Source organism: Haematobia irritans, chromosome 4 (genome assembly GCF_050003625.1).
Source record: "Haematobia irritans isolate KBUSLIRL chromosome 4, ASM5000362v1, whole genome shotgun sequence".
Classification (NCBI taxonomy): Eukaryota; Metazoa; Arthropoda; class Insecta; order Diptera; family Muscidae; genus Haematobia; species Haematobia irritans.
The window spans coordinates 134,864,107-134,888,258 of record NC_134400.1 but is presented as its reverse complement, the minus strand read 5'-3'; the positions used below and the strand labels follow the sequence as shown (position 1 = coordinate 134,888,258).

Sequence of the window (24,152 nt, the reverse complement as noted above, 5' to 3'; positions counted from 1 at the left end):
AATCTGATGGCAGGTGTCAAGCGTGAGGCCCGGCAATTCGGATTTGGAAAAGCGAAAGCCTAATTGAATATTTTTCCTGAATTTTATACTAATTGAACTTGAAAAAGAAATTTAATTTGATTTTTTAAATAAACGATTTCACCGATTTACACGCGTTTTCCCTTGACAAAATTTTGACCGTATCACCCTTTATAACATTTCGCAATATTTAGCCAAATAAATTATTGTTATAATTTTTTATAATTTTTAATGCATTCCAAGGCCTATCTGAAAAATTTGGCCTCAAATATTATCAAAAATTTCCAATTTTTTTAGTTTTTTTTTCGACAAAATTTTAATAATTTTTACCATTACTCTGTTTCTATCCTATTTGCAGCGTTGCCAATTTAGCTTTTTTCCCGCTAGATTTGGCTTTTTTTGAAGACGTTTAGCGGGAAAAAAATGCATTTAGCTTTTAGCTTTTTTTCTGGCTTCTTTTCATGACCCTTTTAGCTATTTTTGGCTTTTTTTTATTTTCGACATGTTCCTATTGAAATATGGATAAGACTTCGTTTTTATCTGAATTGTGAAATGTGAATTGATTTGTACACTGAACAAATATTTTCGTGAGGCCGAAGATTTCATGTCCTTAAAATATGAACGCGAATTTTGGTTATAAAGCATTGGTGAATTTCTCTTATATAAACTGTTTTCCTTGTCCAAAAGCCGATAAAGTCGTTTTGTCCTTATAGTTAAGTGATTCAACTTACAAATGGGTATCTTTTCATGAAACATGAAATAGGCTTTAAATATGTGGAGTTTTTGTATCTTGACCACAAACCAAAATAGCGTTCAAAAATAGAAGAGGTTTTTTAACATTTTATTTAAACACATTTTATTTAAACACGAGTCTGAATATGGAAATTTAAGTTGTCGTTAGCACGTTTTTAAAGCATGATAGCTCATGAAAAAAAGCTGAAAAAAAAGAATAAATTCAAATTTGACTCGGAATCAATACCAAAATCATTAGTGTACAAAATCTTTGGAACCGAACATAGAAATTATATAATAATAATAAATAAATTAATAATAAAGTTTTGAATGTGGTATTATTTTTTTAACATAAAAAAATGCAATAAAAAATTCCTAGTGATAAGATCAAAACAAATCTGCTATTTATTAATGGAAAGGATTTACATTTACGAAAATTGGACAACAATAGGTTTGTATGGGAAATTTTCGAATAAAAGTTATTCAGTATAAACTTGCAAGACAGTTAGAATGGGTTTTATTCTCTTGGGTAATATTAAGAGAAGTGTACACGTTCACGACTTTATCATTAATTCAGTTAAAACGAAATATATTGATATTTTCTAATGCAGTTCTATGTGACATTGTGCAATATATCGCATATTGGACTTGTTGATGATAAACTAGCTGATAATCGCAAGTTTACTGGGAAAAATGTTTTTACTAGGAAATATAAACGAAGGACTTCCAGTAAAAATTTGTGATAGTAATCAAAATGTATCGAGTACGCAAACATAGCTAATATAACTTAGATTTTCTTACAGTCTCACAGAAATGAAAATAAAATGAATACAATTAAAATAATATGCATTTTAAGTGAAATAAAGCCATTAAGTTTGTTAAATTTCAATCAAAAATGTGACTTTTGATACAAAAAAAAATTTAGCTTTTTTTCTAGCTATTTTTTAACATTTTTTAGCTTTTTTTGGCTAGTTTTTTGGACAAATCTAGCGGTTTTTGGTGAAACAATTCTGGCAACGCTGCCTATCTGAAAGAAACAAAATTAAAATTACCCACTAAAAATATGAAAAGCACACACAAAAAAAAAAAAAATTCACGAAAATTTTTCCAATTAAAATTTAATTTGAGTTTTAAAAAAATATTCAATTCAAAATTTAACTTTTTCAATTAACTTTTTAATTGACCTTCAATTAATTTTTTAATTGATACTATCATTTCTGTGATTGAAGACATTTCAATTAAAAATTAATTGGATCAATTAATTTCGTGAATGAATTAGAAATTTTTTTTGTGTGCAAGTTATAAAAAACTTGAACTAAAAGAGTTTCCTGTGTAGTTAAAATAAGGAACATCATTGGGAGGACATTTCTGAAATATGCTGTTAGGTTAGATTAGGATAGGTGGCAGCCCGATGTATCAGGCTCACTTAGACTATTCAGACCATTGTGATAACTCAGTGGTGAACTTCTCTCGATGCTGTTGATTCTTTATAAATATATTTCATATACCTATTAATAAAACATGCATTTTATTGAATAAAATATGCGACTATATAAATAAATTAAACTATCAATTTTTAAAGTAAATAAACAGTTCTAATTTTGAAATATAGGTTTACCACCAATATGTAAGATTTGTCCACATGAATGATAAAAGTTCAATAAAATCATTCGATATATGAATTCAATATTTTTCTGTAGTATAGTGCTACATAAATATAGGAAAATGTTAACTATATAATATGCATTCTTCCTTTCTATTTCTATGAAAATCACATCGTTCAAATAATAAAAAATGTCTTTGAACATTTTTATTACTTATTATGTTATTTTCTTCATTATTAGTTCATTTTAACTTAGAGAAGGGGTCACTTTTTCTGAGTGTATAGAGAGAGTCCGTTTATTTATAACTTGTTTATATTTAATCTAACAATTTGCAATTGAAAGGATATAGTAAATATTTCAGCCTATATTTACATTTGCTATGAAACCTCTTTTGCCTTAAATACGACTGCATTGGCAAAAAAACAATATATATATATGAACCTTCATTTATTTAATACTGGATTTATTTTATTATCTATTTCTCCCTTTTAACCATAATTACCATTAACTCTATGCTTGATTTAATCTGTATCTGTATGGATATCACCACATTATCTCATCCTACGTCCTTGGCAATGACACAACAAATGGTTCTTCGTGAACAAACAACAAACTTCCGCTCAACAATATCACTCTGCCCATCACCAACACAACTAACTCTGGCAATGGACTGAAATGAAAACATAGCACGTGGTTTTGGCATGCGGGTCGTGGGTGGAAAAACTGGAGCTGATGGTCGACTATTTGCGTATATTGTGTGGACAGTGCCCGGAGGTCCAGCCGAGAAGAATGGTCTACAACAAGGCGATAAGGTAATTAAATTACAATGAGTTTTAACACAATGCAAATGCAATTTTTGATGTTTACTTTACTTCGTTTGTTTTTATACCGGTGAGCAGAATGGCGACCAAGATTCATTGCAAATTACCCATCCAAATGGATTCTATTGATGTAGATTGTTGGTCTATAGATGGCTTTCATATTTTATTTTTTTTTTCATTTGACAACTGATGGCAGATACTTTTTGCAATTGTATGTTTTCGATAAATATACAACCAGAAATAAACCTCAATGCTACTGGGGTTTTCCAGATAACATTAATTAATTTATTTTTATACCCTCCATATTAACTTTGTCATTCCGTTTGTAACACATCGAAATATTGCTCTAAGACCCCATAAAGTATATATATTCTGGGTCGTGGTGAAATTCTGAGCCGATCTAAGCATGTCCGTCCGTCCGTCCGTCTGTTGAAATCACGCTAACTTCCGAACGAAACAAGCTATCGACTTGAAACTTGGCACAAGTAGTTGTTATCGATGTAGGTCGGATGGTATTGCAAATGGGCCATATCGGTCCACTTTTACGTATAGCCCCCATATAAACGGACCCCCAAATTTGGCTTTCAGACCCTCTAAGGGAAGCAAATTTCATCCGATCCGGCTGAAATTTGGTACACGGTGTAAGTATATGGTCTCCAACAACCATGCAAAAATTGGTCCACATCGGTCCATAATTATATATAGCCCCCATATAAACCGATCCCCCGATTTGGCTTTCGGAGCCTCTAAGAGAAGCAAATTTCATCCGATCCGGCTGAAATTTGGTACATAGTGTTAGTATATGGTCTCTAACACCCATGCAAAAATTGGTCCATATCGGTCCACTTTTACGTATAGCCCCCATATAAAGAGACCCTCAGATTTGGCTTGTGGAGCCTCTAACAGAAGCATATTTCATCCGATCCGGCTGAAATTTGGTACATGGTGTTGGTATATGGTCTCTAAGAACCATGCAAAAATTGGTCCACATCGGTCCATAATTATATATAGCCCCCACATAAACCGATCACCAGATTTGGCTTGCGGAGCCTAAAAGAGAAGCAAATTTCATCCGATCCGGCTGAAATTTGGTACATGGTGTTGGTATATGGTCTCTAACAACCATGCAAAAATTGGTCCACATCGGTCCATAATTATATATAGCCCCCATATAAACCGATCCCCAGATTTGGCTTGCGGAGCCTCAAAGAGAAGAAAATTTCATCCGATCCGGCTGAAATTCGGTACATGATGTTGGTATATGGTCTCTAATAACCATGCAAAAATTGGTCCATATCGGTCTTTACTTATATATAGCCCCCATATAAACCGATCCCCAGATATGGCTTGTGGAGCCTCAAAGAGAAGCAAATTTCATCCGATCTGGCTGAAATTCCGTACATGATGTTGGTATATGGTCTCTAACAACCATGCAAAAATTGGTCCACATCGGTCCATAATTATATATGGACCCCATATAAACCGATCTCCAGATTTGGCTTGCGAAGCCTCAAGGAGAAGCAAATTGCATCCGATCCGGCTGAAATTTGGTACATGATATTGGTATATGGTCTCTAACAACCATGCAAAAATTGGTCCACATCGGTTCATAATTATATATAGCCCCCATATAAACCGATCCCCTGATTTGGCTTGCGAAGTCTCCAAGAGAAGCAAATTTCATCCAATCCGGTTGTAATTTGGAACATGCTGTTAGTATATGATCTTTAACAAGCGTGCCAGAATTGGTCCATATCGGTCCATAATTATATATAGCTCCCATATAAAACGTTCTCCAGATTTGACCTCCGGAGCCTCTTGGAGGAGCAAAATTCATCCGATCCGGTTCAAATTAGGAACGTGGTGTTAGTATATGGTCGCTAACAACCATACCAAAATTGGTCCAATCACACAAAAATTGGTCCATATCGGTTCATAATCATGGTTGCCACTAGAGCCAAAAATAGTCTACCATAAAATTTTGGTAGACTATTTTTGGCTCTAGTGGCAAAATTGTATTTCTATAGAAAATTTTGTCAAAATTTTATTTCTAGAGAAAATTTTGTTAAAATTTTATTCGGTTCATAATAAAATTTTCATCATTGTTAAAATTGTATTTCTATAGAAAATTTTGTTCAAATTTTATTCGGTTCATAATCATGGTTGCCACTCGAGCCAAAAATAATCTACCAAGATTTTATTTCTATAGAAAATTTTGTTAAAATTTTATTTCTGTAGAAAATTTTGTCAAAATTTTATGTCTACTTTGTCAAACTGAATTATATACGTATTGGATCGATCTTTTTTGATTTAATATATACCACGTATGGACTTACATACAATTTAGAAGATGCTGTTAGGAGGTTTTAAGATACCTTGCCATCGGTAAGCGTTACCGCAACTTAAGTAATTCGATTGTGGATGGCAGTGTTTAGAAGAAGTTTCTACGCAATCCATGATGGAGGGTACATAAGCTTCGGCCTGGCCGAACTTACGGCCGTATATACTTGTTTTAATTAGCTCTACAATTTCTGGTATTTAATTTGGGTTTAAAAGAAAATTTTGTTTGAGTAAATTTGTTTTAATTCCATATTATTTAATATTATTTTATTATATTTGTTATAATTAATTGATTATATGAAATTTTTCTTTATTGGAAATTCTACTTAAACCAAAGGCTTTGTATATTAGCTCAAAATTACTTCTTGCGAAATTTAACTTAATTTTAATTTTATCCACACATAAGTAAGCCGAATATGGGGCGTATAGACCGATCTCCCCATTTGATTTCTTGGGCTTCTAGACACCGCAATTTTTATCCGATTTACCTAACATAGGTATTTTACACTCCTAAAGACCTGTGTCGATTTTAGATTTTATCGGTCCATTTCTTGGCAAAGCCTTCATTTAGACCGATCTCCCTATTTCACTTCTTGAGAGTATATATGATTCCTTTAAAATTCAAACAAATTATTATAAATCCAGAATCTGATATAATCTCCATGTATTAAAACTTTAAATTAATTCCGGGAAGCGTATCATTTGAACCGCTGTAGGATATTTTTTATAAATTCACCGTAAGTTCCATATATTTTCAAGTAATGCGCTACGATGTGGGGCTTTCAGAGAAAATTATTATATTTGAATTACGACAGTATATAATTGTTTTTCCTTACTTTCTTTTATACAGGGTGACTTTTTCCAATTTTATTGTTCAGAAGCAAAAAATATCGGAAATAATAACAAATTATAATCCGTATAGATTTGTTCTATTTGGCTACGAATAATAGCCTTCAAACGGCCGACACACACTGTAAGAAAGTGGCTCTACTGTATTTTGGAAAATTTCCGGCTAAGCGCCGTCTTGAACTGATCGACACTTTAGTATTTTTTAGTGCCAACTCTCCAAAATGCTCCAGGTGCAAAAATCCAACGGATTGATATCCCACAAATTTGGGTGACTTTTGTGCGATAGAAATAAAGCGAAGAAAGAAATTCTACCACTCTATAGAAAATTTTCCTATAGAAAATTTTCTCAAAATTTTATTCCTATCCAGAAAATTTTGTGAAAATTTTATTCCTATGTGGAAATTTTTGTCAAAATTAGGTTTCTATAGAAAATTTTATTTCTATAGAAAATTTTGACAAAATTTTATGTCTATAGAAAATTTTCTCAAAATTTTATTTCCATATAGAAAATTTTGTCAGAAGTTTATTTCTATAAAAAATTTATGAAATACCCCTTTGCAAAATCTACCAAAATATCAAAAATTCTACCACTCTATAGAAAATTTTCCTATAGAAAATTTTCTCCAAATTTTATTCCTATCCAGAAAATGTTGTGAAAATTTTATTCCTATGTGGAAATTTTTGTCAAAATTAGGTTTCTATAGAAAATTTTATTTCTATAGAAAATTTTGTCAAAATTTTATGTCTATAGAAAATTTTCTCAAAATTTTATTTCTATATAGAAAATTTTGTCAGAAGTTTATTTCTATAAAAAATTTATGAAATACCTCTTTGCAAAATCTACCAAAATATCAAAAATTCTACCAATCTACCGAGCAAAAAAATCTATCATTCCTGGTAGAATTCTACCAACTCTGGCAACGTGTTACCACCCAATTTTACCACTTGAATATTTAGAAGTAAATTCATAAATACGAGGTGACCGAACCCCCATTTTCATATCTACAGCATTTGGAAGACGATCACCAGTCTCTTGGTGTTGTGGTTCGAAATCTTAAACTTGCTGGATTTGACAAAATTTTAATTTTTAAAATATTGCTGATTTTCTACAGCAGATCCTTTTGCTTTATTTGTTTTTTTTTTTTTCGAAAAAACCTTGTCAAAAATGTATTGGGAATTTTTGTGAGGAATTTAAGTTTAAATTGGTGGGACGAAAACATCATAACTTGGGGACAAGAGCCAGAAAAATACTGGCTACACTTTGTCTAAAACATGAACCGATACACAACATATACATGCATACTTATGCATAGACCCAAAATATTTTCAGATTTATATTTCAGGTAGTTCGGATAAAAATTGCGGTGTATAGAAGCCCAAGAAGTCAAATCGGGAGATCGCCTATATAGGGGCTGCACGAAACCGTGGACCGATACACACCCTATTCGCCATAATTATTTATGAATCCAAAATACCACTAGATTTTGAATTTCAGGCAGATCAGATAAAAGTTCAAATGTTTAGTCGCTAAAGATGTCAAATAGGGAGATAGGGCTATATGGAGACTAAACTAAACCTTGGACCGATCCATACCATATTCGCCACACCTTTTATGGAGCCAAAATACCTCTAGAGTTTCAATTTTAGGTAAATCGGAAAAAAAATCGGGGTCTAGAAGCCCAAGAAGTAAATTCGGAACATCGGTCTATATGGGGGCTATACCAAAACGTGGACCGATACACACCATTTTCGACATAGCTCTTCGTGGTCCTAAAATATCTTTAGATTTCCAATTTCAGGCAAATCGAATGAAAACTAGAAGCCCAAGAAATAAAATTAGGAGATCGGTCTAAAAGGGGACTATACCAAAACATGGACCGATACACACCATTTTCGACACACCACTTGTTGTCTCAAAATACCTCCAGATTTCCAAATCCAGGGAAATCGAATAAAATCTACAGTTTTTACAAGCCCAAGATACCAAATCGGGGTTTCGGTTTATATGGGAGCTATATCAAAACCGGGACCGATATAGCCCACGTTGGAACCTGCGCGCAGAAAAAAGACGAATGTGTGCCAAATTTCAGAACAACAGCGCAATTATTGAAGACTGTAGTGTGATTACAACATACAGACAGACGGACGGAATGCTTAGGTCGTGTTAAAATTTTTCCTGATCAAGAATATATATATATATATATGTATATATATATATATATATATATATATATATATATATATATATATATATATATATATATATATATATATATATATATATATATATATATATATGTATATATATATATATATATATATATATATATATATATATATATATATATATATATATATATATATATATATATATATATATATATATATATATATATATATATATGTATGTCTTCCGCATGTTTTCGGGACATTTTTTTAATATATCGCATATTTTGGGTACATTTCGATGTTTCGGGGACCGTCCCCGATATTTTCTCTTACCTTCCGCATATTTCGGGGACGGCGATATTTCCGGTACATTTTCAAAATTTTTTGTTTTGTGCGTTATTATTAATTCTCCACTTTTCTAAATCATGCTCTGCTATTTATTATGATAAAATTTTTTCATCTTGCACTACATTTTTTAAGTTTAAATTTATTATTCTTTTGCCAGGGTTGCCATAACCTGCCGTGAAAATTTCTTCCCTTGCGCCGTTAACGTTTTAATTTCTGATCGGCTTGGGACTCACGTATGGTATCAAACCTATATACCGCATGTTTTTGGGACATTTTCCATATATCGCATATATTGGGTACATTTTGATGTTTACAGGGGATTTTCTGTTATCTTTCGCATATTTCAGAGATAATAAACATGTTATACCTAATATAATATAAAAAAAAGCTAAAAGCCTATTTCTGATAGCTGAATTCTACTCGTCGCTCACATTCAAAACTAAAATCAGCTAAATCTCTCAGCTCTATCTTAGCGATAAGTGAGACGAAAATCAATGGGAACGAAACCAAAACATTACCATTAAAATTGGGTTTCCCTGACTCCATTCGTTCGCATTTTATCGAATCCACCCACTTTCCACAAACTTTTTGTTTTGTGAAAAAACACCTTCATAAATAAGGAAACAACAAATGATAAATAAATAAAGCTTTTTAGTGCAAATATATGATAAAATTGGTTTACATCGATATATTTTTCAAAATAGACCGAAAAGGAAATTCTAAAACCAACAAAAAACTAAACATATTTAAATTTTCAATGATCGAAAACTAAGCATTTTTGACAAAACTGTTACTAAACATTTTCTCTTTAAAATATACTTTTTATACCCAATATGTACTTTTTTGTTACATTTTGTGAAAAAATGCAGCCATTTTCAAAAAAAAAAAAAGCTGAAAATATTTAAACTTTCGATAACTCGAAAATTTAGCATTTTCGACAAAACTACTACTAAATATTTTGTCTTTAAAATACACTTTTTATCCCCCAACTTTTTTGTAACATTTTGTGCAAAATACAGAAATATCTTAAAAAAAGAGCTAAAAATATGCAGTCATTTTCTAAAAAAAGGTTAAAAATATTTCAATTTTCAATGGTCGATATCTCGAAAAATAAGCATTTTTTACCAAATTGTTATTTAAAATTTTCTCTTTGAAATACACTTTTAATACCCAATACACACTTTTTTGTTACATTTTGGGAAAAATTAATCCATTTTCCAGAAAAGGCAAAATATTTAAATTTTCAATGATCGATGTCTCGAAAACTAATGGTGTTTTCTTTTCTGAAAAAAGTGCTTTGCCTTCATTTTGTCTGTACAGAATGCGCATTTTTAAAATGTTACCAGAAACGTAAAAAAATGCTATCATTTCAGCGGGCAGAAAAGAATTCAAAGAAGGAAACAGGGCAATCGCAGCACTCTCGTTTTTTGGCAGTGCTGAAAATGCCCGTAATTTGCCTCTATGCGTGGCGCTATTTTCACAACAGAATTCGAAGCCTTTTCGCACTTTTGCCTGTTTTTTTAGAAAAGAACCTAAAGAGTACATTTTCCGGGCAAAATGCAAAAAAAGTGTGCATTTTTACAAGAAAAGAAAACGCCATAAGCACATTTGAATAGGTACAAAATGGATAAGTTGGCAGCACTGGCACTCACGCGTTGTATGATGTTATCAGTGATGGTATTTATAAAATGTGTGGTACAACCTCAAAGGGTACTTTTATGCGTATACAATCACCACGACTGATTCGATATTTTTATTTTATTGTTGTTACACAGAAATTTTATACTCTATATTTAAAAAATTCTGATGCTTTTCTTGCGTTGGACAATATGCAATAGTTTCAACATTTTTGTAGTGAATTATGGGCGAACAATATTAAAATTTGAAGGGTTACATTATGTAACAAATGCAGCCATCTTCTTAAAAATACGATACCCTTTTTACTAAGCATTTTTGACAAAATTGTTACTTAACATTTCCTCTTTAAAATACACTTTTTATCCCCAATATGTATTTTTTGTAAAATTTTGTGCAAAATCCTGCCATTTTTTTTAAAAAGAGCTAAATAAATATCTAGATTTTCAATGATAGATATCTCGAAAACTAAGAATTTTTGACCAAATTTTCACTTAACATTTTCGCTTTAGAATATACTTTTTATACCCATTATGAACTTTTTGGTTACATTTTGTGAAAAATCCAGCCATTTTCAAAAACGCTAAATATATTTAAATTTTCAATGACCGAAATCTCGAAAAAAAAGCATTTTTACACAATTGTTACTTAACCTTTTCTCTTTCAAATACGCTTTTGATACCCAATATGAATTTTTCTTACATTTTGTAAAAAATACAGCCACTTTCAAAAAAGGAACTAAAAATATTTTAACTTTCAATGACGTATATCTCGAAATCTAAGCACTTTTGACAAAATTGTTACATAACATTTTCTCTTTAGAATATACTTGTTATGTCCAGTATCCACATTTTTGTTACATTGTGTGCAAATGCAGCCATTTTCTAAAAAATGCCAAAAATATTTAAATTTTCAATGATCGAAATCGCGAAAAGAAAGATTTTCTAACAAAATAGTTACTTAACATTTTCTCTTTAAAATACACTTTTTATCCTCAATATGCACGTTTTGTTACATTTTGTGTAAAATCAAGTCATTTTCTAAAAAAACTAAAAATATTTAAATTTTCAGTGATCGGAATCTCGAAAACTAAGCATTTTTACCAAATTGTTACTTACCATTTTCTCTTTAAAGGCCGGTATGCACCTCTAGCGAAATTTTCGGTAGCATCCAATCCAATTTTTATGCCCAATATGCACTTGTTTGTTACATTTTGTGAAAAATGCAATCTTCTAAATTTTAAATGATTGATATCTCGAAAACTAAGCATTTTTCCAAAATTGTTACTTAACATTTTCTCTTTATAATACACTTTTTTACCCAATATGCACTTTTTCGTTACATTTTGTTAAAAAACAGCCATTTTCTAAAAAACAATGGTAAAAACTTTTAAACTTTTAATGATTGATATCTCGAAATCTAAGCACTTTTGACAAAATTGTTACTTAACCTTTTCCCTTTAAAATACACTTTTGATATCCAATATGCATTTTTGCTTACATTTTGTCAAAAATGCAGCCAATTACAAAAAAAGAGCTAAAAATATTTTAACTTTCAATGACGTATATCTCGAAAACTAAGTACTTTTGACAAAATTGTTACTCAACATTTTCCCTTTAGAATATACTTGTTATGTCCAGTATGAACTTTTTTGTTACATTTTGTGAAAATGCAGTCATTTTCTAAAAAAATGCTAAAAATATTTAAATTTTCAATGGTCGATATCTCGAAAACTAAGCATTTTTGACAAAATTGTTACTTAATATTTTCTCTTTAAAATACACCTTTTTACCCAATATGCACTTTTTCGTTACATTTTGTGAAAAAAACAGCCATTTTCTTAAAAACAAGGGTGAAAATTTTAAACTTTTAATGATTGATATCTCGAAATCTAAGCACTTTTGACAACATTGTTACATAAATTTTTCTATCTAGAATATCCTTTTTATGCCCAGTATGCACTGTTTGGTACATTTTGTGAAAAATGCAGTCATTTTTGTTAAAAAAAAAGTTAAAAATATTTAAATTTTCAATGATCGATATCTCGAAAACTTTGCATTTTTTACCAAGTTGTTACTTAACATCTTCTCTTTAAAATACACTTTTTATGCCCAATATGCACTTTTTGGTTACATTTATGTTTACAATCAAACTTAAAAAAAGTGTTACGTTTGAATTACGCTCATCTTGTGTTTACTGGGAAGCTAAGACTAGAAATAACTACAAAATTGATTAGCTGGCAGCACTGACACTCGCGCGTTGTATGATGTTATCAGTGATGGGATTTATAAAATGTATGGTACAAACTCAAAGGGTACTATTATGCGTATACTATCGTCATCACTGATTCGATATTTTTAGTTTATTGTTGTTACACAGAAATTTGATACTCTATATTTAAAAAATTCTGATGCTTTTCTTGCGTTTGACAATATGCAACAATTTCAACATTTTTGTAGTGAATTATGGGCGACCAATTTTAAAATTTGAAGGGTTACATTATGTAACAAATGCAGCCATCTTCTTAAAAATACGATACACTTTTTTACTAAGCATTTTTGACAAAATTGGCACTTAACATTTCCTCTTTAAAATACACTTTTTATCCCCAATATATATTTATTTGTAACATTTTGTGCAAAATGCAGCCATTTTTTTTAAAAAGCTAAAAAATATTAAACTTTCATTGATTGAAATCTCGAAAACTAAGAATTTTTGACAAAATTGTTATTTAACATTATCGCTTTAAAATACACTTTTTATACCCAATATGCACCTTTTTGCTACATTTAGTAAAAATCCTGCTATTTTCTAAAAAAACGCTAAAAATATTTCAATTTTCAATGATTGAAATCTCGAAAAGAAAGATTTTCTAACAAAATAGTTACTTAACATTTTCTCTTTAAAATACACTTTTTATCCTCAATATGCACGTTTTGTTACATTTTGTGAAAAATGCAGTCGTTTTCAAAAAAAAAAACTAAAAATATTTAAAATTTCAATGATCGATATCTCGAAAACTGAGCATTTTTGACCAAATTGTTACTTAACATTTTCTCTTTAAAATACAAGTTTTATGCCCAATATGCACTTGTTTGTTACATTTTGTGAAAAATGCAGCAATTTTCTAAAAAACGCTAAAAATATTTTAATTTGTAATGATTGATATCTCGAAAACTAAGCATTTTTGACAAAATTGTTACTTAACATTTTCTCTTTAAAATACACTTTTTTACTAAATATGCACTTTTTGTTACATTTTGTGAAAAAGCAGTCATTTTTTCAAAAAAAGGGAAAAAGTTTTAAACTTTTAATGATTGATATCTCGAAAACTAAGTACTTTTAACAAAATTGTTACGTAACTTTTTCTCTTTAGAATATACTTTTTATGCCCAGTATGCTTTTTTTTGTTACATTTTGTGGAAAATGCAGTCATTTTCTTAAAAAAACTAAAAATATTTAAATTTTTAATGATCTATATCTCGAAAACTAAGCATTTTGGACTAACTTGTTACTTAACATTTCCTCTTTAAAATACACTTTTTATGTCCAATATGCACTTTTTTGTTACATTTTGTGAAAAATGCAGTCATTGCCTAAAAAAGTAAACAAATTTTAAATTTTCAATGATAGATATATCGAAAACTAAGCATTTTTGTCCAAATTGTTACTTAACATTGTTTCTTCAAAATACACTTTTAATGCCCAATATGCACTTTTTTTTGTTACATTTTGTGAAAAATGCAGTCATTGTCTAAAAAAGCTAAAAATATTTAAATTTTCAATGATAGATATCTCGAAAACTAAGCATTTTTGACCAAATTGTTCAAAAAATGAAATACACTTTTAATGGCCAATATGCACTTTTTTGTTACATTTTGTGAAAAATGCAGTCATTCTCTAAAAAAAGCTAAAAATATTTAAATTTTCAATGATCGATATTTCGAAAACTAAGCATTTTTGACAAAATTGTTACTTAACATTTTCTCTTTAAAATACACTTTTTTCCCCAATATTAACTTTTTGGTTACATTCATGTTTACAATCAAACTTAAAAAGTGTTACGTTTGAATAGCGCTCATCTTATGTTTACTGGGAAGCTGACTAGAAATAACTACAAAATTGATAAGCTGGCAGCACTGACACTCACGCGTTATGTGATGTTATCAGTGATGGGATTTATACAATGTGTGGTACAAACTCAGAGGGTACTTTTATGCATGTACAATCATCACCACTGATTCGATATTTTTATTTTATTGTTGCTACACAGAAATTTGATACTCTTTATTTAAAATATACTGCTGCCTTTCTTGCGTTTGACAATATGCAACTATTTCACATTCTTTGTAGTGAATTATGGGCAGACAATATTTAAATTTTGAAGGGTTACATTATGAGAAAACTGCAGCCATTTTCGAAAAAAAAGTTAAAAATATTTTAACTTTTAATGATCGATATCTCGAAAACTAAGCATGTTTCACAAAATTGTTACTTAACATTTTCTCTTTAAAATACACGTTTTTACCCAATATGAACCTTTTTGTTACATTTTGTGAAAAATGCAGCCATTTTCTGAAAAAAAGATACAAATATTTAAACTTTCAATGATGTATATCTCGAAAACTCAGCATTTTGTGCCAAAATTATTATTTATCATTTTCTCTTTAAAATATACGTTTTTACTCAATATGAACTTTTTTGTTACATTTAGGGAAAATGCAGCCATTTTTGAAAAAAGTTTAAAATATTTTAACTTTCAATGATCGATATCTCGAAAACTAAGCATTTTTCACAAAATTGTTACTTAACATTTTCTCTTTAAAATACACTTTTTTACCCAATATGAACTTTTTTGTTACATTTTGTGAAAAATGCAGCAATTTTCTGAAAAAAAGCAAAAAATATTTTAACTTTCAAGATCGATATCTCGAAAACTAAGCATTTTTCCCAAAATTGTTACTTAACATTTTCTCTTTAAAATACACTTTTTTACACAATATGGACTTTTTTGTTACAATTTGAGAAAAATGCAGCCATTTTCTGAAAAAAGTTAAAAATATTTTAACTTTCAATGATCGATATCTCGAAAACTAAGCATTTTTCCCAAAATTGTTACTTAACATTTTCTCTTTAAAATAACCCTTTTTACCCAATATGGACTTTTTTGTTACATTTTGTGAAAAATGTAGCCATTTTTGACAAAAAAGATACAAATATTTAAACTTTCAATGATTGATATCTCGAAAACTAAGCATTTTGTGCCAAAATTGTTACTTTACATTTTCTCTTTAAAATATACGTTTTTACTCAATATGAACTTTTTTGTTACATTTTGGGAAAATGCAGCCATTTGCTGAAAAAAGCTAAAAATATTTAAACTTTCAATGATGGATATCTCGAAAACTAAGATTTTTTCCCAAAATTGTTACTTAAAATTTTCTCTTTAAAATACACTTTTTTACCCAATATGAACCTTTTTGTTACATTTTGTGAAAAATGCAGCCATTTTCTGAAAAAAAGATACAAATATTTAAACTTTCAATGATGTATATCTCGAAAACTCAGCATTTTGCGCCAAAATTATTATTTATCATTTTCTCTTTAAAATATACGTTTTTACTCAATATGAACTTTTTTGTTACATTTAGGGAAAATGCAGCCATTTTTGAAAAAAGTTTAAAATATTTTAACTTTCAATGATCGATATCTCGAAAACTAAGCATTTTTCACAAAATTGTTACTTAACATTTTCTCTTTAAAATACACTTTTTTACCCAATATGAACTTTTTTGTTACATTTTGTGAAAAATGCAGCAATTTTCTGAAAAAAAGCAAAAAATATTTTAACTTTCAATGATCGATATCTCGAAACCTAAGCATTTTTCCCAAAATTGTTACTTAACATTTTCTCTTTAAAATACACTTTTTTATACAATATGGACTTTTTTGTTACAATTTGAGAAAAATGCAGCCATTTTCTGAAAAAAGTTAAAAATATTTTAACTTTCAATGATCGATATCTCGAAAACTAAGCATTTTTCCCAAAATTGTTACTTAACATTTTCTCTTTAAAATACACTTTTTTACCCAATATGGACTTTTTTGTTACATTTTGTGAAAAATGTAGCCATTTTTGACAAAAAAGATACAAATATTTAAACTTTCAATGATTGATAACTCGAAAACTAAGCATTTTGTGCCAAAATTGTTACTTTACATTTTCTCTTTAAAATACACTTTTTTACCCAATATGAGCTGTTTTGTTACATTTTGTGAGAATGTGGATTATCCCACCTCAGTAATGCTGGTGACATTTCTGAGGGTTTCAAAGCTTCTCTAAGTGGTTTCACTGCAATGTGGAACGCCGTTCGGACTCGGCTATAAAAAGGAGGTCCCTTATCATTGAGCTTAACATGGAATCGGGCAGCACTCAGTGATAAGAGAGAAGTTCACCAATGTGGTATCACAATGGACTGAATAGTCTAAGTGAGCCTGATACATCGGGCTGCCACATAACCTAACCTAACCTACATTTTGTGAGAAATGCAGAAATTTTCTGAAAAAAAGCAAAAAATATTTAAACTTTCAATGATCGATATCTCGAAAACTAAGCATTTGTCCCAAAATTGTTACTTAACATTTTCTCTTTAAAATACACTTTTAATGCCCAATATACACTTTTTTTGTTACATTTTGAGAAAAATGCAATCATTGTCTAAAAAAAGCTAAAAATATTTAAATTTTCAATGATCGACATCTCGAAAACTGATCATTTTTGACCAAATGGTTACTTAACATTTTCTCTTTAAAATACACCTTTTATGTCCAATATGCACTTTTTTGTTACATTGCATTTGTTAAAATGCAATCATTGCCTAAAAAAGTAAAAAAATTTTAAATTTTCGATGATAGATATATCGAAAACTAAGCATTTTTGACCAAATTGTTCAAAAAATGAAATACACTTTTAATGCGCAATATGCACTTTTTTGTTACATTTTGTGAAGAATGCAGTCATTGTCTAAAAAAAGCTAAAAATATTTAAATTTTCAATGATCGATATTTCGAAAACTAAGCATTTTTGACAAAATTGTTACTTAACATTTTCTCTTTAAAATACACTTTTTTCCCCAATATTAACTTTTTGGTTACATTCATGTTTACAATCAAACTTAAAAAGTGTTACGTTTGAATAGCGCTCATCTTATGTTTACTGGGAAGAATAACTACAAAATTGATAAGCTGGCAGCACTGACACTCACGCGTTAGTGTGTAAATATAACCATAGCGATAGGCGGTAGGCGAACACTTATTTACGTGTATTTCTTATGGGAAGCCCAAAATCCGCGACGGAATACCGTGACGGCTAGCGGCGTGTCGCTAAATTAAAACTTATTCTAACTCCTTGGCGAAAACTGGTATAGTGTTGCCATTGCTTATCAATTTTTTTAACTCACCGCTAGGAATTGCTGTTGCCTGGACACGTGTAGATTATTTTTTCTTGAAATAACTCAACAAATAACAAGCCATTGTATGTTTTTATTCAACTTCATTGTTTAATATTGTCAAAGCATGCTGTAATGACAACAAAAACGCTAGGAAACGTGAAAAAGGGAATTATTCGCCGTCAAGCTTATTGTATTTGCCGTTGCGGCAAAAATGTTTCGCCTACCGCCTATCGCTATGGTTATATTTACACACTTATATGATGTTATCAGTGATGGGATTTATACAATGTGTAGTACAAACTCAGAGGGTACTTTTATGCATGTACAATCATCACCACTGATTCGATATTTTTATTTTATTGTTGCTACACAGAAATTTGATACTCTTTATTTAAAATATACTGCTGCCTTTCTTGCGTTTGACAATATGCAAATATTTCACATTCTTTGTAGTGAATTATGGGCAGACAATATTTAAATTTTGAAGGGTTACATTATGAGAAAACTGCAGCCATTTTCTAAAAAAAGTTAAAAATATTTTAACTTTTAATGATCGATATCTCGAAAACTAAGCATGTTTCACAAAATTGTTACTTAACATTTTCTCATTAAAATACACTTTTTTACCCAATATGAACTTTTTTGTTACATTTTGTGAAAAATGCAACCATTTTCTTAAAAAAAGTAAAAATATTTAAACTTTCAATGATCGATATCTCGAAAACTAAGCATTTTTCCCAAAATTGTTACTTAACATTTTCTCTTGAAAATACACTTTTAATGCCCAATATGCACTTTTTTGTTACATTTTGAGAAAAATGCAATCATTGTCTAAAAAAAGCTAAAAATATTTAAATTTTCAATGATCGATATCTCGAAAACTGAGCATTTTTGACCAAATTGTTACTTAACATTTTCTCTTTAAAATACACTTTTTTACACAATATGAACTTTTTTGTTAAATTTTGTGAAAAATGCAGCCATTTTCTGAAAAAAGTTAAAAATATTTTAATTTTCAATGATCGATATCTCGAAAACTAAGCATGTTTCACAAAATTGTTACTTAACATTTTCTCTTTAAAATACACTTTTTTACCCAATATAAACTTTTTTGTTACATTTTGTGAAAAATGCAACCATTTTCTAAAAAAAAGTAAAAATATTTAAACTTTCAATGATCGATATCTCGAAAACTAAGAAGTTTTCCCAAAATTGTTACTTAACATATTCTCTTTAAAATACACTTTTTATCCTCAATATGCACGTTTTGTTACATTTTGTGAAAAATGCAGTCATTTTCTAAAAAAAACTAAAAATATTTGAATTTTCAATGATCGATATCTCGAAAACTAAGCATTTTTGACCAAATTATTACTTAACATTTTCTCTTTAAAATACAAGTTTTATGTCCAATATGCACTTGTTTGTTAAATTTTGTGAAAAATGCAACAATTTTCTAAAAAACGCTAAACATATTTTAATTTTTAATGATTGATATCTCGGAAACTAAGCATTTTTGACAAAATTGTTACTAAGCATTTTCTCTTTAAAATACACTTTTTTACTAAATATGCACTTGTTTGTTACATTTTGTGAAAAAAGCAGTCAAAAGTTTTAAACTTTTAATGATTGATATCTCGAAAACTAAGCACTTTTGACAAAATTGTTACTTAACTTTTTCTCTTTAGAATATACTTTTTATGCCCAGTATGCTTTTTTTGTTACAGTTTGTGAAAAATGCAGTCATTTTCTAAAAAAAAAACTAAAAATATTTAAATTTTGAATGATCTATATCTCGAAAACTAAGCATTTTGGACTAAATTGTTACTTAACATTTCCTCTCTAAAATACACTTTTTATCCCCAATATGTATTTTTTGTAACATTTTGTGTAAAATGCAGCCTTTTTTTAAAAAAGCTAAAATATTTAAACTTTCAATGATCGCTACCTCGAAAACTAAGAATTTTGAACATTTTTACTTAACATTTTCTCTTTAAAATACACTTTTTTACCCAATATGAACTTTTTTTGTTACATTTTTTAATTCAAAATTTATTGTATAATGAATATATGAATAAGTACTTGAAGATGAGCCGTTTCAAGTTGAATTCATGTTTAGAATTATATTAACAATCAAACTTAAAAATAACTACAGCACTGACCAGAGAATGAAGCCGACCCATTTTTGTCGGCGGCGGCTAATACTAATTTTTTGCCTCCAGCGGCGGCGGCTTGATGACTAAGCCGATATAAATTTGTCTTATCGACGGCGGACAATTATCCATAATAAAATCAATTTGATGTTATCCGAATGGTAATGAGATTAGTTGTACAACTTATATTACAATCACATTTACACATAATTCAAATGTTCTGAGACAAATTTTTGCAAAATTATTATAGCAACTTGATACTGACGGATTTTGGGTGGAAAGTTAAACATTTTGACAAAAAATGCAACCATTATTAATAATTTTTTCTGATTCAAATCAATATTTCAATATTTTTGATTAATTGGCGGCTAACTTTGAGTCGAGATGAGTCGACAAATTCGGCGACGGCTTCGACTGGTAAAAACTAGTCGGCGGCGGCTAAAATCGGCGGCGCGACTCGGCGGCTTCATTCTCTGGCACTGACACTCACACGTCTTATGATGTTATCAGTGATGGGAATTATCAACTGTGTGGTATAAAAGACAAAGGGTACATTTGTGCGTATACAATCATCACTACGGATTCGACATTTTTTATATTATTGTTGCTATAAAGAATTTTGATACTCTATATTTAAAAAATGCTGATGCTTTTGTTGCATTTGACAATATGTAAAAGTTTCACCATTTTCATAGTGAATTATGGGCGGACATTATTTAAATTTTGACGGGTTACATTTTGGGAAAAAATGCAGTCATTTTCTACAAATAGTTAAAAATATCTAAATTTTCAATGATCGATATCTCGAAAACTAAGCGTTTTTAATAAAATAGTTACTTAAAATTTTCGCTATAAAATACACTCTTTATACTCAATATGCACTTGTTTGTTACAATTCGTGAAAAATGCAGCTATTTTCTAAAAAACAGCTAAAAATATTTAAACTTTCAATGATCGATATCTCGAAAACTAAGCTTTTTGACAAAATTGTTACATAACATGTTTTCTTTACAATACACCTTTTATGCCCAATACGCACTTTTTGGTTATATTTTGTGATAAATGGAGACATTTTCTAAAGAAGCTTAAAATATTTAAACTTTCAATGACGTATATCTCGAAAACTAAGCACTTTTGACAAAATTATTACTTAACATTTTCTCTTTAGAATATACTTGTTATGTCCAGTATGCACTTTTTTGTTACATTTTGTGAAAATGCAGTAATTTTCTAAAAAAAAGCTAAAAATATTTAAATTTTCAATGGTCGATATCTCGAAAACTAAGCATTTTTGACAAAATTGTTACTTAACATTTTCTCTTTAAAATACACTTTTTTACCCAATATGCACCTTTTCGTTACATTTTGTGAAAAAAGCAGCCATTTTCTAAAAGACGGGTAAAAACTTTTAAACTTTTAATGATTGATATCTCGAAATCTAAGCACTTTTGACAAAATTGTTACATAAATTTTTCTATTTAGAATATCCTTTTTATGCCCAGTATGACCTTTTTTGTTACATTTTGTGAAAAATGCAGACAGTTTCTAAAAAAAGCTAAAAATATTTAAATTTTCAATGATCGATATCTCGAAAACTAAGCATTTTCGACAAAAGTGTTAATTAACATTTTCTCTTTAAAATCCACTTTTTAAGCTCAATATGCAATTTTTTGTTACATTTTGTGATAAATGCAGACATTTTCTAAAGAAGCTTAAAATATTTAAACTTTCAACGATCGATATCTCGAAAACTAAGCATTTTTGACAAAATTGTTGCTTAACATTTTCTCTTTAAAGTACACTTTTTATGCCAATTATACACTTTTTTGGTAAATTTTGTGTAAAATGCAGCAATTTTTGAAAAAAAATCGAAAAATATTTGAACTTTCAATGATGGATATCTCGAAAACTAAGCATTTTTCGCAAAATTGTTACTTAACATTTTCTCTTTAAAATACACTTTTTTCCCCAATATGAATTTTTTGTTACATATTTTAATACAAAATGTATTGTATAATGAATATATGAATAAATACTTGAAGGTGAGCCGTTTCAAGTTGAATTCATGTTTAAAATGATGTTTACAATCAAACTTAAAATTGTTACCTTTGAAAAAAGCTGATCTTGTGTTTACTGGGAAGCTAAGACCTTGGAAGCTAAATAACTACAAAATGGTGAAGTGGCAACAATGACACTCACTCATCGTGGGATGTTATCAGTGATGGGAATTGTAAAATTGTGGTACACAGTTAAAGGGTACTTTTGTGCGTATACATCATCACAACTGATTTGATATTTTTATTTTATTGTTGCTTTACAGAATTTTGATACTTTATATTTAAAAAATGCAAAAGTTTCACCATTTTTGTTTACACTTTTTATGCCCCATATGCACTTCGTTATTACCTTTTGTGAAAAATGCAGCTATTCTCTAAAAAGGCTAAAAATATTTAAACTTTCAATAATCGATACCTCAAAAACTACGCTTTTACAATGAAATGGTTACTTAACATTTTCGCTTTAAAATACACTTTTTATGCTCAATATGCACTTTTTTTCGTTTTGTGAAAAAATGGATCCATTTTCGAAAAAAAGAGAGAAAACTATTTTAACTTTTAATGGTGGATATCTCGAAAACTAACCATTTTTGACAAAATTGTTACATAGCATGTTCTTTCTAAAATACACATTTTATGCTCAATATGCACTTTTTAGTTACTTTTGGTTAAAAATTCAGCCGTTTTGCAAAAAAGGTAAAAATATTTAAATTTTCAATGTACGTTAAGTAACAATTTTGCCAAAAATGCTAAAATTGTTACTTAACATTTTCTCTTTAAAATACACATTTTATCCCCAATATGCATTTTTTTTACATTTTGTGAAAAATGCAGTCATTTTCTAAAAAAAGCTAAAAATATTTAAATTTTCAATGATCGATATCTCGAAAACTAACCAATTGTGACTAAATTGTTACATAACATTTTCACTTTTTTGTTACATTTTGTGGAAAATGCAGCCATTTTCGAAAAAAACAGCTACAAATATTTCAACGTTTAATGATGGATATCTAGAAAACTAAGCATTTTTGACAAACTTGTTACTTAACATTTTCTTATTAAAATATACTTTTTATGCTCAATATTCGAAAAAAAAGAACTAAACATATTTTAACTTTTAATGATGGATATCTCGAAAACTAAGCATTTTTGATAAACTTGTTACTTAACATTTTCTTTTTAAAATATACTTGTTATGTCCAATATGCACCTTTTTGTCACATTTTGTGATAAGTGTAACCATTTTCCAAAAAAAAGATAACATTATTTAAACTTTCAATGATCGATATCTCGAAAACTAAGCATTTTCGACAAAATTGTTACTTAACATTTTCTCTCTAAAATACACTTTGTATGCCTATTATGCACTTTTTTGTTACATTTCATGAAAAATGCAGCCATTTTCTTGAAAGCTTAAAATATTTAAAATTTCAATGATCGATATCTCGAAAACTAAGCATTTTTGACAAAATTGTTACTTAACATTTTCTCGTCAGAAGACACATTTTATATCCAATATGCACTTCTTTTGTTATATTTTGTGAAAAATTCAGCAATTTTCCAAAAAGTGTAAACGATCGATATGTCGAAAACTAAGGCTTTTCGACCAAATTGTCTTAACATTGACTCTTTGAAATAAACTATTTCCAAAATGCGTTTTTTAAAATTTTGTCAACAAAGCAGCAATTTTTTCAAAAATGTTTTAATATTTGATTTTCAAGGATCTATAATTTGAAAATGAAAAGCTTTTAACAAAAGATTTTTCTTAACATTTTCTTTTTCAAAAAAAGTTATATGCGTTTTCAATTTGGTTTTTGTGTTGCATATAGGTATGTATTTTTTTTAAGCTTTATTCCACCATGTTCAACATATTTCTTCAAAATTTTGGCAAATTAAAAGTAATTCCCACATAATTTGGAAATGTATTATATGTATTTGAATTTATATTGAAAATTATGTTTACCATCGAACTTAA

The 24,152-nt window shown here is 29.1% G+C and overlaps 1 protein-coding gene across 1 annotated transcript in view; it reads left to right on the top strand.

Moving 5' to 3' along the window:
• Nucleotides 1-24,152, top strand: part of Fife (regulating synaptic membrane exocytosis protein fife) — a 247,418-nt gene that overhangs the window by 115,287 nt on the left and 107,979 nt on the right. Inside the window, exon 8 of the mRNA XM_075307714.1 lies at nucleotides 3,042-3,166. Within this exon, the coding sequence (XP_075163829.1) occupies nucleotides 3,042-3,166 (125 nt within the window). The remainder of the gene's footprint in view (nucleotides 1-3,041; nucleotides 3,167-24,152) is intronic.